Source organism: Sciurus vulgaris, assembly GCF_902686455.1.
Source record: "Sciurus vulgaris genome assembly, chromosome: 13".
Lineage (NCBI taxonomy): Eukaryota > Metazoa > Chordata > Mammalia > Rodentia > Sciuridae > Sciurus > Sciurus vulgaris.
In genome coordinates, this window is record NC_136474.1 from 73086407 (window position 1) to 73102339 (window position 15933).

The following is a 15933-nucleotide window of genomic DNA, read 5'->3' on the forward strand; positions in this document are numbered from 1 at the left end:
TCCTGTTACCCCTGAAGCCCAAGAAAGTTAAGGGGATTGCCCAAGGTTAGACGGGCCAGGGGGTGCTCTCTCCCAACAGCTCCTTTGCAATGCCAAAGTCACAACCCACTTTCTAGCCCTCATTACCTCCTGCCTCCCTCTGGAGACTTAGCACCAGGTCCCTTCCCCTGGGAGAGTGGGAGGCTGGAAAACTGGGCCTCTGAACCTTTTCCCAGGCCTTGTGTGTTCCTGCTCCTCAGGTTAAGTGAGGGCTGGACCCTTTAGCCAAGTGCTCGCTCTCTCTCTGGAAAGTAGTTTGTCCCCACCACGAGGGTCTGGGCAGCCCAGTGGTGTGGGGGTGGGACGCTGGGGGAGGAGAGCCTGCTCACAAGCTCTGCCCCAGCTGAAGGAAGGTAAAGAGAATTCAAAATAAAACACCGCCCCCCCACCATGAGGCTTCCTTGCCCATGTGCCGGTGGAGGAAGGGTGAGTCCCCTGGGACGGGCTCCTTTTGTAGCAGGAGACAGGAAGTGCACAATAAGCATGTCCGGGCTCACTTTCCCTCTCCACCCCTGGCTCGGATTCGTCCAGCGGGCTCTGTTGGGCAGGCGTCAGGGTGAGGTTGGCCCTGGTCCATAGTCAGGTGGGTGGCATCCAGTCACATTTGGAGGCACTAGCAGTTAGGACTTAAACATATGAGTTTTGGGGGACCCAGTTCAGCCCATAACAACTACCAAGGAGCACTTGTGGGGTCCCTAGTGGTTCCTGACCAGGCTAGGTGTGGGTGATGTTGGAGACCATCAGCTCACGAGCCTTGGGGCCCCCAGTATATACTGTCCAGCCTGATATGCAAATACCGAGGCCTTCAGCTGCCCCATGGCCATGTCCTGCTGTGAGCCTTTCTATGTGCTGTTCCCTTTCTTCCTCCTCCCTCTGCTTGCCTTATTCCAGGAATACTTTCACCCCCTGCTCATAGGAGTCCCTCCCTGGCCTCCTTGCTGCCGTGCCCTGAGTCAGAACACGGATCACACTGTATTGTGATTTTTTATTATGTGCGTGTCATTGCACACCATCTTTGTGGGCAGGTCCTGAGATTTTTGCCTTTGTGTCTTTGGTATCTGCCCAGGTCCAGGTCCAGAGCTCATCCGGTGTGTGAATTAGTGGCTCTAAGAAATGGTGGGTCTGGGGACAGACCAGTCAAGGTGGATATCAGTAGAATCAGGCCCTACAGAGAGGTCCCAAAAATGAAGACTGGGGATGCTACCAGGAGTCTAAGGAGGTCATCACAGACATAGAGGAGTGTACATATCATACAAGTACAATTCAGTGGACTCTCATAAACTGAACACACCTACGTAATGAGCACCAGATGAAGAAATAACATTACCAATCCCCAGAATTGCCCCTCAGCAGGCCCCAGTCCTCTTCCATTTGCCATTTGAATTCTGTCACTGTAGATGAGTTAGTTTTCCTGTTCTTGAACTTCTTATGACTTGAATCATACACTCAGTACAGTTTTGTGTCTGGATTCTTTGGCCTCACGTTCTGTTTGTCAGATTATTTGTGTGGTTGCATGTTGTTTTAATTTGTTTATTCTCACTACTGTGTGAAGTATTCAATCTGTGAACATACCATGATTTGCTTAAATCTGGCCAACAGTTGATAGGTGTTTGGGTGGTTTCCAGTTTGGAGCTGTTAGGAAGAGTGCTGCTCTACTCCTTTGTCTTTTGGGGAACATCTCTGCACATTTCTGTTGTGTCTCTACCTGGGAGTGAATTCCTGGATTCCGAGACAGCTTGAGTGGACTTAGAAGTACTGTTCTTATGGACTGTGACGATAGAAACCAGGCAGTTGGGGTGAGGAGGGATGGGGAGGGTGTCAGGAGTGAAGTTGGGGAGTTAGAGAACTTGCTGGGGAGATCTCAGCAAAGGGCAGAGAAACCAAATCATGGAAGCTGCGTGGAGCAGAGTGTCCTGTCTATGGGGTGGATCGTGTAGGAAACCCCGAGGATGAAGATGACAGCATGTTGACTTAGTGAGAAATTCAGTCACTGGTGAGGCCCTGGTCTGGGAGCTTCTCAGGAGGTGAGGCCTAACTCCAGATAAATCCAGCCCCTCTGTGGACTCTCCACCACCCCTAGCCATGCAGAGCCCCTGCCTGGCTGGAAGTGGTGGTGATGGCTCATCAGTGGGCCACCCCAAGCTCCAGTGGGTATAGCGGCTTCAAAGACAGCACCTTGGGCTGGGAGCAAAGGGGCAAGGGCCCTTCCTGTGCCTGACTGCACATCCACGAAACACCACCGGAATGGGCATCCGTGCCTCAGCGGAGGTCTGGAGTTGCCAGCAGTGTTCTGGACCTCACTGGTGCACCTGCTGGGACACTCACTCAGGTGACCAGCCTCCAGGCCACCTAGGGGGACAGGGGACCTCTGCAGCTCTTCCAGGCTTGGGCCTTAGGGAGGCCTTCTGCCCATTTGTTTTCCATGTCCTGGCCGAACAAATAATGTTAATCCTTTACTCCATCTCTCCCAGAATGGCAGCAAGGACAACTCTCTGGACATGCTGGGCACAGACATCTGGGCGGCCAACACCTTTGATTCCTTCAGGTAACTTCCTTTTCCCCTTTGCAGTGAGGGGCTCTGGCTGAGACCCCAGCTGACTTGTCCTCTGTCCTGCCTGGGCTTACAGGACTGAATCCTTATTGGGAGGTCACCAATCAAGAAGTGGAAACAGAGGCCTGTGACATAGAAAAGATGAGACTGAGGGGGAAGGAGGGGGTTCCAATGGAAAAAACTAAGGGAGAGAGCATCAAAGGGGGAGAGAGAATGGGAATCAGAGGCAGAGAGAAAATAGGGCGAGAGGGAAGATAGAAACAGCCCTGGGAGAGAGACAGAGAGCAGGCATGGGGAGATCCAGAGCACAGGAGAGGGGCGTGTGTGGATGACGGACAGCTGAAGCTGCAGACCCCCACTTCTCCCCCCTACAAAGCTTGGACAAGAGTGAGGATTGAATGGTTCAGACCCAAGAAGCTTCCTAATGGGCCTGAGGAATTGGCAAAGGGATGGTCCTCCTGAAGGGCTTTCTAAGGACCTCCTTCCACAGGGTCCACCACTCCTGTGAGGGGTCATGACCTTGGGCCATAGGTGACGGGGATTCCATAGCTCATCTCGGCCCCTAGCCCCAGAGCTTCTAGGCCCTCCCTGGCTGGGGTGCTGAATCACCCGGCAGGGAAGTTCCCCGGGATGGGAGGAACCCATGGAAACTCACCCCTGCTCCCCCATTCACTAGCTTCATCCACCTCAGAGAAGCTCCGTCGCCATTTTAAGCCATGTATCAGAGGCTCTGGTGACATGTTTTTGCAACCCCCCCACTTCTCTCTCAAGCATTCCTCAAATGCAGACATGAAGCAGGCCCTGCGGTGTTGTGAGGGGCCTCCGTGGAGCGGGCCTGAGGCCCATGCTCCTGTTTGGGAATGTGCATTTTCCTGTGCGGGGTTGAGGCAGGCCGGGGCTTGACACCTCAGGCTGTGTTCTGTGCAGGGGCCGGCCCGGCCCCTGTCCTCAGGGGATGGGTGTCTTCACCTACTTGCACCCCTCTTCTGGAGGCTTCTGCCCCCTGGCTCAGCCTCCTGGCTCAGCCTCCCTCCTGCCTGTTCATCAGTAACTGGGCTTCTTCCCTCTGCCTCTCATTGCTCGCCCTCCCTCGCCCTCTAGTGGAGCCACCTGGGACCTGCAGCCCGAAAAGCTGGACTTCACCCAGTTCCACCGGAAGATCCGACACACGCCCAAGCAGCCACTGCCACACATCGACCGTGAAGGGTAAGGGCTGCCAGGGGGCTCCTCCAACAGGGTTGGGTGGAGTGGGGGCAGGAGTGACTGTGCCTGAGTAGGGACTTTGTCCTGCTGCATGAGGACACACCGGTGGTTAATGTGCAAGATGCCCTCCCTATCTGGCCCCAGAATGGCAGGCTCTCTCCACAGTCCCTCCAGCCTGCCCAGTCCTCTAGCCCACAGTGGCTGCTCCTGATCATCCACAGAGGCCCTATTGTCCCTAACGCGGTCAGTGGATCTTGAACTTGAGCAGGCACAGTATCACCTTATTGAAACAGTGCTGGTCCAGTAGATCCGAAGGGGCGTTGCTGGGAATTTGAATTTCTGACAAGTTCCCAGGGTGCTGATGCTGCCGATCCAGGGACCCCACTTTGGGAACCACTGGAGTAGTGGTCGACTTCACGCTGGGCGTCTCTGCCACCCCCACGCCGCCTTCCCGCCCCCATCGGCTGCATGCATCAGTGTCTCCTCCCTCTTGAAAGGTGGACTCGGGGCCTGGGCTGCCCTTGGGACGTAGTTTCTCCAGCCACCCAGTGGCGTGGAACAAAGTCTGCTGCTTCCAATTTGTATTGAAGTAAAATTCAGGCAACATAAAATCATCCATTTTAAAGCATGTGATTCAGTGGCCTTTAACCTGTTACAATGTTCTACAACCACCAACTCTAGCTCCAAAATTTTTTCTTCACCTCAATATAAAACCTCATACCCATTAAGCAATCCCTCCTCATCCCATCCCCACCCTTGCCCAGCTCGGGCTGTTTCTGCGAAGCTGCCTTTTCCGAAGGCTTATGTAAACGGAATCATATGAGACCTGTCATGTCTGTCTGTTTTCACTCCGTGCAGTGTTTCCAAGAGTCATCGCACTGGAGTGTGTATCGGTCTTCATTCCTTTCCACAGCTGAATACTATTCCACGGTTCGGCCGTTCCGCCCTTTGTTGACCCATTCACCTGCCGAGGGATGTCTGGGTTGTCTCCACTCTTTGGCTTTTGTGGATAGCACCGCTGTGTACTCGTGTACAGGCGTCCCTCCAAGTCCCTGCTTTTTCTTCTTTGGGAGACACCGAGGCGTGGAATTGCTGGGCCATGTGGTTATTCTACGTCTAACTTTTTGAGGAGCCGCCAGAACCTTCCAAAGCGGCTGGGTCTTCTACATTCTCACTGGCAGTGTCCAAAGGCTCCCGTCGTTCCGCACCCTCGTCCTCCCTTACTTCTCTTTCTGGCGTGTTTATTTTCATTATCACGTGGACGGTTTCTGCTTTTCCTCCATGCCCTCTGCCCACTGTGGTCTTCTCACCTCAGACCTCAGCCTATACAGCTGACGCTATCGGGCACGTCACTGCACCTCACGTGTCCCCTGCTTGGGCATGTCACTGCACCTCACGTGTCCCCTGCTTGGGCATGTCACTGCACCTCACGTGTCCCCTGCTTGGGCATGTCACTGCACCTCACGTGTCCCCTGCTGTCCCCTTGGCTCCATCCCACCTCTAGAGGCCGCCCCTTCTCCTGGCAGCACTGTCTCCCTGTTGTCGTGGGCAGCTCCCCAAGGGGAAGAGATGGACTGGTCCCCGTTGTAGAGATGAAAGAAATGAGGCTCAGAGAGGGTCAGAGAAAGGGAACGCAGAGGGTTAGGAAAGAACACTCCAGGGACGAGCCCTCTGGGAAAGGCTTCGGGAGAGGGGTGGCATTTCCCTGGGCAGCTCCAATCTCTCCCATGAAGCCTGTGGCTGGTGAGACCAGTGGGGAAACTGAGGCCCAGGGGGCAAATAACAGCAGGACCTCCCAGCACAGGCGCTGCGGGCATGCGTGCTGAGCTCCAGCTTTCTGGAGGGTCGACGCCCGCTCAGAGATTAACCACTTCCATAACACATGACGTTGGGCAGTAGTGATAAACGACTGTGCAGGGGCGGGAAGGCTCCCCTGTGCTGAGCACCCACCCTTCTGAAGACAGAGCAGCGGGCTGCACCTGCTCACCTGAGGACTGAGTTCCTCCACCAGGTTCACCCACCCAGCAGCTGCTGGTCAGTAGTGCTGAGAGTGACCGACCGGCAATCTCCCAAAGACAGCTGGCTCTGGCCAAATTCTGTCACTCCTTCGAACCCAGGGAGTGTGGGGCAGCATCCTGTGGCCACCTTGTGGCTAGGCCGGGAGTTTTGACCACTTCGAGTCCTACCATAATGAGGGATGGACTCCATCCCCCCTCAGAAGCAGGGTACCACTCGGTTGCCAAGGCTTCCCACAGCCTGTGTTTCCATGGAAGGACAGAAATTGGAGCAGGCTGTTGCCTTGGAAACCCCATTGGCAGCAGTGACTCAGCTGGTCTGCATCACCTTCTGCCCTCCACACTTGCAGTCCTGCAGAGTTGGGACCTGATCAGGGAGGGCAGGTGGGGCGCTGATCAGCCGCCCCCCCCTGCACACCCACTGCTCACCCCAGGCTGATGAGGTGCACAGGGCTGGAGCCTGGCATGGGCACAGAGCCCAGCGCCTGCTGGAGAGCCCGGAGGTGTATTTTACCCATGTGTGACCCAGGCAGGGGTGTCAGCAGTCCCAGCTGGGCCCAGTCCCCAGGGCCCTCTCCCCACAGCCATGGCACCTGCAGAGCATACTCAACTGCCAACAGTCGGCGCTTTCACAGGCCCGCCTGTTGCTGTTCTGCAGATTAATTAGTTCAAAGATGGCTGGGTGATCCGGGCCTTTCAGCCTCCTCAGCCTCCCCAGCCTAGCCCAGCATGGTGCGGGGCCGGGGACTGGTTGCTTCTTTTCCCTTGTGCTATTATACCCTCCTGACGCCCTTGCTACCCCAGCCCCACCTGGCCAGCCCCTCGGGTCCTCACCACTCCAGCTCCCTGGTGCGCTTGGCCTGCCTACTTGGGCCCTGGTCCCCCCAGCTCTAGGACCGTGAGTTCTGACAGCCCTGCTGCTTCTCCGGGTTCCTGCAGTGCCCTCTCTTGTCCCTGAGGGAGCACTGGCTGCTGGGCCACAGGACTGAGTCTCCCACCAGCTGAGGGCATTATTGACCCCCAGGCCCCACCCCCTAGGCCAGAGCCTGGCACAGAAGCCTTTGGAGGCTAGAGAATGCAGGACCCAGTGCGGGCTGACTGCACACTCCGTTCTCTCTCCCACCCAAGCCTGGCTGGTTTGGGCTGCCACATTCTCTTCCTCTGCCTTTCGGGGCACCTCCATCCACAGGCTTCTGTGACGCTTGCCTCGTGCTGCCCCCTAGCGGTGCTCAGACTGACAGCCCTGATGGGTGGGTTCAGGACCTGCTCTACCCAATGATCCAAGCTGTCGGAGGGCAGGAACACATCTGGTTTATTTTTGTTGACAGGGCCAAAAACAGAAGCGATGCTTGGTAAATATTTAAACAGGTAACAAATTACTCAGAAATATGAGAATTGCATTCACTCTGCAGCTGGAAGAAGCTGCCACCAGCCCTGAGCCCACCCTGTTCCAGTGCTTATCACACAGTAGTTAAAACCCACCGCAGCCCAGAGAGGTGGGCGCTGTGACCCTCACTTGGACAGGTGGGAGACTAGGGAAAATGGAGATTCTTGCATGAGGCCAGGGAGGCCCCAGTCTGTGCTCTTAAGGAGTCACCTCGCCTCTGCTCTGCCCCATAACAAGGACAGCAGTAGTAGAAGTAGCCATAGCAGTAGTGACACATTTACCCTATTATTTAATCATATTACAAAATTTCATTTATTACCTATATTTACTATTAATATATGAAATATTATATATACATATATATGTGCATATATATATATATATATATATGAGCTTTTTTACGGTATACCAGGCCAACTTCTAAGTGCCTAAGCACTGATCTATTAACTTAATCTTCCAAACACTTTATGACTTTAGGCAGTGTCATTATCCCCATTTCACAAATGAGGACACTGAGGTAAAGAGAGGTTAAGTCACTTGCACAGGGTTACCTGGTTAGTAAGGGATGTGGCTGGGGTTCAAACCCTACAGTCTGGTGCCAGAATCTGCAAGCTTAAATATGCAAAAGAACTAGACCTTTGGCCAGTGACTTGGGCCCGGTGTCCCTGACCTGAGGGCACACCCTCCCACAGAGCACAACATCTGAGCAGGCTTTCTTGGCTGTCCTGAGGTCACACCAAAGAGGAAAGAAATTCCATTGATCTGCCAGTCCCTGCTAGCCTGTGTCACTTTAAGACAGTTGCTTGGTCGCTCTGTTCACGGATTTTTCCTTCAGGGTAATGGAGTGCAATGGAACCCTTCTGCAGCTGTCGTGACAGACTTTGGGGTGTTCATTAGCCACGAGTTTAGCATCTTTGCCCAGAAGGGTCAAGGGCACCCTGATCCCTCTCTCACCTCCCCCAGGTGAACGTTGCATTAAGGGAGGAAGACCCGCACCCCAGGGCCACTTTCTACAGCTGGTCCTGCGGGCCTCGAGGCCAGGGCCCTCCTGTCCTGTGGCTGGGCTGGGACGTGATGCATAATGAGCATCCCTTCCAATGCCTTTCTGTCTTTCCTGCCTAGGTGTGGAAAGGGGAAGCTGGAACATGGGGATGGCATCAACCTGAATGACATCGAGAAGGTCCTCCCCACCTGGCAGGTAGGTGCAAGGGCCGCGTCTACCAGCTTGCCCGCCTCGTCCTGATGGCTGCGAGGGGGGGCCTACGCCCGCCACTCCTGCTGGGCCTGCTTCAGCAAGGGGTGAACTGTGTGCCCAGCAGTGGCCCGTGGGCAGGGGCAGGTGCTCGCCAGGGACCACCGTGTCCTGCTGTGACAGTGTATGTGGCAGGCTGCTCTTGGTGATGCCATGGGCAGCCTGCTGCGCAGCAGGCTTGATGTCCCCTAGATGGAATAGGCCATGTGCTGGCGACTCAGCCAACCTGGAAGTTTTTACTCCTTGACTTGAATCCGCTGTGGCTGGGCACCCTGTGGTGTGTTCAGGTGCACTGCTGCGTGTCAGTGTAGTTGGGCTCTCCTGAGGCTTCCGAGGGGTGGAGTTGTCCCTCCAGGCTCCAGCTGTCTGCTGGACTTGCTCATTTTGTCATGGATTGGGCTCCTGTCCCAGAATGAGACAAAGGGGATTGGCTTGGCAGAGGTGCCCAGAAGCCAGGGCTCCCGCTACCTCTCCTGCTGGACTTTGGGCAGAATTAGCAGGGTCTGACTCCTCCCAGGATGGGGCGGGGCCTGCTGCCCCAGGTAGAGTAGTAGACCCTCTGAAGGGCCTGAGCCTGCCACTCCTGGTGACCCGCCTCCAACCTCCAAAGTGTCATCACCCTGTGCTGCTCGCTTCTGAACTTCAGTGCTGTCCTGTCTGTGCCCATTTGTCTCTTCTTGGGCCCTGTCCCATTTCATGTCTCTGCTCATGCCTGGGCCCTACAGTGAGAGAGGCATAGAGTCTACCGTTGAGGCCAGTACTTCAGTCATGATGTGCCTTGGTATGGGTTTTACTCTATTTATTCCCTCTTTGGGGTTTATTGAGGTTGTTTTTCTTTTTGTTTGCTTATTTTTGTAGCAGGGATTGAACTCAGGGGCACTCAACCATAAAGCCACATCCCCAGTCCTATTTTGTATTTTATTTAGAGACCGGGTCTCACTGAGTTGCTTAGCGCCTCACTTTTGCTGAGGCTGGCTTTGAACTCGCAATCCTCCTGCCTCAGCCTCTCAAGCCACTGAGCTACTGAGATTTTTTTTTAAGACATGAAGGCTTACAGTTTTGTTGAATTTGGAAGTTCTTCATCCATTACTGCTCCTCCCTCCCCAACCTGGGGCTCCAACGGTATGTCTGCCTTGCTTCTTCATGTTACCAAAGCTTGGATTATTTCTCGTATTTTAATTTTGGATAGTTTCTATGACTACGTCTTCGAGATCACTTGTCTTTTCTTTTAGTGTCCAATCTCCTGTTAATCCCATTCGGTGTGCTCTTCATTTTAGGTACTGCGTTTTTCATCTCTAGAAGTTTAACATAGGTCTTTTCTTACCACTTCCACTTCTCGTGGTTTGTCCTCTCTTTGTGAGCACTTGGGACCCATTTTCTATTAGCTGCTCTAATGTCCTTAATTCTGTCATCCCTGTCATTTCAACCTGTTTCTATGAATTTGGATTTTTTCCTCCTGGTTAGGAATCATAATTTTCTTTGAATGTCTGATATTTTTATATATTGCCAGATATTAGGAACTTAACACTGTTGGGTGCTAAGTTGGGGAGTTTTGTGGGTTGGGTTGGATGGTTGGAGCTTTATTCTAAAACAATTAAGTTACTTCAATACAGTCTGATCAGGCTGGGGTTGTGGCTCAGTGGTAGAGCGCTTGCCTAGCACACGTGAGGCACTGGGTTTGATCCTCAGCACCACATAAAAATAAATAAATAAAATAAAGGTATTGTGTCCATCTGCAACTTTAAAAAAAAATAGTCTGATCCTCTTGTGACTTACTTTTATACTGGTCAGGGAAGAAAGATTAGTTTAGGGCCAAGTTTGCTATGCTGCTGGGTCAAAGTACCCTTCTGAGATTGCTGCCCGATGCCCTGTGGTTTACAGGGTGTTTTCACCCCGACTGGTAAACACAAACTATTCCCAACCCTGTGTGGTTCCATTTCTTTCTTTGGAGTTTTTCTCAGCCTTGGAAGCCTCCACATGCACAAATTAATACTCAGCCAAAGACTCGAGGGCCTGCATCTTTCTGGATCTCTCCCTCTGTATTCTACCTTGGAAATTCCAGTTGCCTTGGACTCCCTGGAGTTTTGAACACTGTCTTCTTGACACCGTGAAACCCCGGCTCTGAGACTCCTCTCCCTGCATAGCAGATTATAGATCTGAGCAGTGGACTGAGTCACAGAGAATGGTCACCTCATTACAAAGGAAGTGTGGTGACTTCATGGTGGAGAGACCTGGAGGGCTCCACCTTTCCTGGTGGTCAAGGTCAACACTATTAGTAGTGGGATAGGTGGGCGCATGTGCCCCTGAGGCACTGCACTGAGAAGACCCAACATCACTTCTGAGCCTTTTCCTCCAGGAAAGCACAGCCTGGGTGTGGTCCTGAGGAAATAGGCACAAGGACCTTCCTCTAAGATGCCTGGACGTGAAAGGTGGGACAAGGCCAAGGAAGTCTTCCAGACTGTGGGAGGCTGGAGAGGCCAGTGACTAAATGTATCGTGTGCCCCTGGCCAAAGTCCTGGACAGAGGGTGAGGATGAGCCTGGGTTAGGACAGAGGATGTGAGTGGGGTCTGTGGGCAGGACTGTGGTTTCCCTCGCAGGGCAGTTTCCTGACACGGGTTGTGTGATGATCGTGTAGGCAAGTGTCCTTGTTCTTGAGAAATACATGCGAGAATCTTTGAAGGATCTGGGCCTCATTTCTGGAGTTATCCTCAGATGGTTTAGAAAAAGTTCATGGCGTAGTGTGCAGATTCATGGAGGGAGAGAAGAACAAGCCTGGTGAAGTATTAACAGGGAATCTGAGGGAGTTCTTTATATTTTCTTGAAATTTCTTGCAACTTTTCTATGCATTTGTGGGGGTGGGGGGACAATAGGCCTTGACCATGGTGTGTGAATCAAGGACAATGTCAGCACAGAGTCTAGATTAATCGTCACTGCTAACATGAAGCAGCTGTGGCTCTAAGGGTGACAGGGTCAAGTACTCCAAGTGACTCCAGCCCTAAATGCCTGCAGCACTTTTATTGATAGAAAACATAAATTTGAAAGAGCAGGTCTAGGTGAGGAAGCAGGTGCCCTCTGCCCCAGGTGAGGTGTGTAGGTGGCCTCTGAGCCAGAGGCCTGGGAGCATCAGGGCCAGAAGAGAAACGGGTCTGACCACTTGCTCCTGTTTGTGAGTATCTCCTACTCCTCCAGGAAGCAGGCTAGAGGGCGGAAAGGAAAGAAGAGCTGACCACTGGCCAAGCGAGAGGCAGCGGGGTGCAGGCCACATGCTAAGCCCTTTACCCAATGTGGACCCCATGAAACATGGCCACCACTGACCAGCCAAGGAGTCTTGGGCTCATTCCTTGCCCTTATTCTGCCTCAATTTCCTCCTGTATAAGATGATTTGATAACCTTTCTACTTCATCAGTGGTTGGGAAGGCCAAGAACAAGAATTCACATGAGGCCCTGCATCAGTGTGCGCACATAGTGGGCGCCTGCTGTTGTTATTCTCAGAACTCACGCTGTGAAGCAGGCCCCACCCTCTGAGGGGGGTCTAGGCTCTGGGGTCCCCTTTGTTAGGGGAGGAGGGAGCATTCTCACCCCCACTCCCTACCCCGTGGGTGTTTCTGTGTGAAGAGGGGCATTTCTGTCAGGGGCAAGCTGGATAATGAAACTTGGTTCTTGGGCTGTGCCCACAGCTGCCACCACACAGCTACCAAGGGCACATGTGACTCTTCCTGTGTGACATCCAAGGCAGCTCAGAGAAGTTGGACCAGGGTCCAGGGAATCTGACTCTGGATGTCTGCCATAGTCATGCGGCATGGCCTCTCCAGGGGGCCTTGGTTTACTCCTCCATAAGATGCTGCTGGACTGGATCAGAGTCTGGAGGCTGCATGGCCCTGCTGCCCCTGAGGAGGGGGCCAGTCTGGAGGGCCCTGGCTCACAAAAGGCAGGAGTCCACGTGGGGTTTCCTTGCAGAGATGATTCCACTACAAGTAAATTTTGAAAATCATCAGCGCCAGGTCTCTCTGAGGCTTTGTATTCCAGAGGTTTTTTCCTCATCCAAGCAGCAGTAGATCCGCAAGCACCCTCGGCCCTCCAGGGCCCACGCATGAAGCTCGCTCTCGAGGCTCCTGGGAGAGGAGGTCATTGTCCTCGTCTCCATCTTCGGTCTGGAGCATGGAAGGGCTTCGACATTCACACAGGCACACATGGACACACGTACACACCCACACACCACATACAGGCATACGGTAGACACATACCACACACTACATGTACACACGCGTGTATACCACATACATCATCATCACATGCGCACACACACACACATACACACACACCCCATGCATTTTCATGAAAATCTCAGAAAATCATCAGCAGACAGGTTTCTACAGCTGTGCGACTGGGCTGTGGCCACCAGAACTTCCTGAGAAGATTTGAAGCACGTGGCTGTCTGGGTCTCACCTGGGACCCCTGCATTCACTAGCCATTTATTGCTGCATAAAAAATGGCTCAAAACTGGGTTGCTGTATTATTTTGGAAGCAGCTTAGCTGGTGGTCCTGGGCCAGGGTCCCTTGTGAGGCTACAGTCCAGCTGATGGCCTAAGTAAGTGGTGGCTGTGTCCCGTGGCTGAGGCCTGGAAGCCTGTTTCTTGCCACAAGGGCCTCACAGCAGGCAGGGCAGCTGCTTCCCCCAGAGCAAGGGATGAGAGAGAAGGGTGAGGGAGTGAGTGTCCACCTCAGACGGGCAAGGCCTCTTTCCAGAAGGGGCATGCGCCATGCACAGGCTTGGTGTGACGTGCCAGGTCTACCCTGAGGCTTGCACACCTGGAAGCTGGGATGGCTGGGGCCATCCTAGAGGCTGGTGGCCACACCCACTGAATCACACCCAGGAGTCTGTATCTTTAAAGCATGATGGGAAATTCCAGCTAGCAGCAGAGGTTGCAAACCTCAAGTTCCAGCTGATCCTGCTCACGGCTGGACCACTCCTTGGCATTTCCATTTCATGTGGGCCCATTGGGATGAAGGTAACAGATCTCTCCATCCCAAAGCAGCTCTCTGGGCAAACATTTCAGATTCTAGAACAGCACGTTGGGATGGTCTTTCTTTGTGTCCCCCCAGCCCTTCTGTGGGAGTCTCGGGCCTGTACAGAGAGGAGCAAGCTTCCTGGAGTCTCTCCCAGACAGAAGTCAGGGTTCGAGGCGTAGAGATGAGCCCACCGGCTCCCCTCGCCTTCCACCTGGAGAGGAAAGAGGAGAACGGAGCGGTTTGCCCTGAGATCATTGCCCACCTGCCCTCCACCTCTCCCCTCAGAAGAGAGCCCCTGAAGTCTGTCCTTCAGCTCTGCCCATCCCAGTTCTGTCCCCAACTTCTCACCCCGTGGAGTTGCAGACCCCATCTCTGTCCCTGTTCAAGCTCCTCAGCAGACAGGAGCCTTTGAGACTCAACCAACGGCACCTGCCTGGCTCTGCCTGGGCTCCCCCATCTGCACCTGCAGTGCAGTGGGGCCCCTGTCCCCCACAGGGCTCCTTCTTTCATCCTTCTTTGCTTTCTCAAAGCCAGTTCCCTCTGCTCGGTGGACCCCTTGTCCTGGCTCAGGCCACGCTGGTAGAGTTTGAGGGTCCATCTGCTGAGTTCCCCAGACTCCCCGATCCCACCCTGTGTTATGGCTCCTGGCATGTCACAGCTGTTCGTTTGTGAGGCTCCCTGGGGGAAGGTCCCTTGTCAGCCTACCTGAGGGCAGAGCCACGTCTCACTCATCTTTGCGACCCCCCGCACAGGCCTTCTTGAATGAATATTGTTCAGAGTATCCTCCCAGATGCTCCTTCGAAGCTGTCTGCTGTATGCAGTAGAGAGAAGGGTCTCATCCCTTGCCTTTGGGCCCATCCCTCTGCCTGCAGGTTTCTCCTCCTGTTTTCCAGCATAGCTTTAACATCGACCTTGGTTATGTAGCACCTGGTTCTGCACAGGTGATTTCTGTGACACTTCTTCTTTGACAAGATTTTCCCATTGTCTCCTGTGTTAGGATGCTATAGACCAGGATGTTAAACAAATGTCCAAATCTCACTGGCTTTATGCAAAGGCTTTTATTTCTGGTTCCTGAAAGTCTGAAGAAGGTCTCACCGTTCTTCAGCGCCCTTCCTTGGAGGCTCAAGGGTTCAGCTGGATTTCATCTGTGTCCGGTCACTCAACCCAGGGCATACAGGGGACCTGGCAGGAGCAGAGTGAGCTAGAGGGTAATGCTTGGGGTCTTAAATGCTCAGGCCCAGAAGTGTCACTTTCAGCCATAGCCTGTTGGACAGTTAGTCATGGGACCTTACCCAGCTGCAGAGGGCTGCAGGGGTGGGAGTCACACGGCTGTCCAGGGGCAGCTGATGCCTCTGCAGCATCATCCTCTTTCCTCCACATGCTCACTTAGTGAATCTTTGAAGGCTTGCTCACGCCTCATAGAGAGAGTCACATAAGACAGAGTCCCTGTGAGGGCACGGTCCAGCGGAGGACATGAGACCTGGACACAGATGACCCTGCTGCACAGCTGAGGCCATCAGATCCTGAGCAGAGGCTGCGCAGGGTGAAGTCTAGGTCCTCTTCCTGCATGCCCTGCCCTCCTCCCCCACACAGCTGCCATCACTAAAGCCTGGGACCAGAGCCCAGAGCAGGGGCCCCAGCGGTCCCCAGGCGTAATGCCTGTGGTAGGTCTCCTGGGAGCTCTGCATTCTCTCTCCCTGGGAGTCACATGTGGGGCTCCTAGGAGGGGTGTGTGGTCACAGGAAGTGGTGCCTTGGCTGGGGGTCAGATGCCGACATCTGGGTACCTGGCCATGCCCCCCCTTTTGGCTAAAGCAGAGGGCCTTATCCCTGGGTCAGCATCTGGCTCTTTCCACAGTGAGTGATGAATTCCAGGGCGAGCATCTCCTCAGGGACTCACATTGCTGGAGCTGCTGGGCTCCTGCCCTCAGAGCTTCCCCGGGACCTGGGGCAGCAAGACAGATAAGTGTCCGTGTCCAGGGATCACACCTGAACCACTGTCAGCTGTGGCTGCTGGAAATGGCTCCCCGCCCATGAGAGGCATCTAGTTCCTTAGTAGGGTTGGTGGTATAATAGTGGTGGGTAGTAGGGTCTGGTGGTATAGTAGTGGTGGTTATAGGGTCTGGTGGTATAGTAGTGGTGGTTATAGGGTCTGGTGGTATAATAGTGGTGACACGATAGTCCCAGAGTCTGCCTCCCTGTGCTGGCGGGTGGAGGGGGAGAAGGGGTGAGCTGAGATGGATGAAAGCCAGAGGTGGACTGTCCAGTGCCACTTGGCCCACCTGGCCCACTTGGCAGCCGCAGGTGAGTTGAGGTTGGTATTGCTCCCCGAGAACCCTCAACAGGGGAGAGCAGCAGGAGAAGATGTGGACTCGGGGTTCAGTCGTGGTTTCAGTTAGTGAGACTGAAAGGCAGGGCAGAAGGTGAGACCTGCACAATTGGGCTGAGACGGGGGTCCTGGGGGAACCCTGCATGC

The 15933-nt window shown here is 54.0% G+C and overlaps 1 protein-coding gene across 5 annotated transcripts in view; it reads left to right on the plus strand.

Annotated features, from left to right (window-relative positions):
* Positions 1 to 15933, plus strand: part of CTIF (cap binding complex dependent translation initiation factor) — a 283887-nt gene that overhangs the window by 94383 nt on the left and 173571 nt on the right. For all 5 annotated transcript variants that reach the window (XM_079108994.1, XM_079108993.1, XM_079108995.1 and 2 more), the window contains 3 exons: positions 2511 to 2584; positions 3692 to 3796; positions 8318 to 8393. In XM_079108994.1, the coding sequence (XP_078965120.1) occupies positions 2511 to 2584; positions 3692 to 3796; positions 8318 to 8393 (255 nt within the window). The remainder of the gene's footprint in view (positions 1 to 2510; positions 2585 to 3691; positions 3797 to 8317; positions 8394 to 15933) is intronic.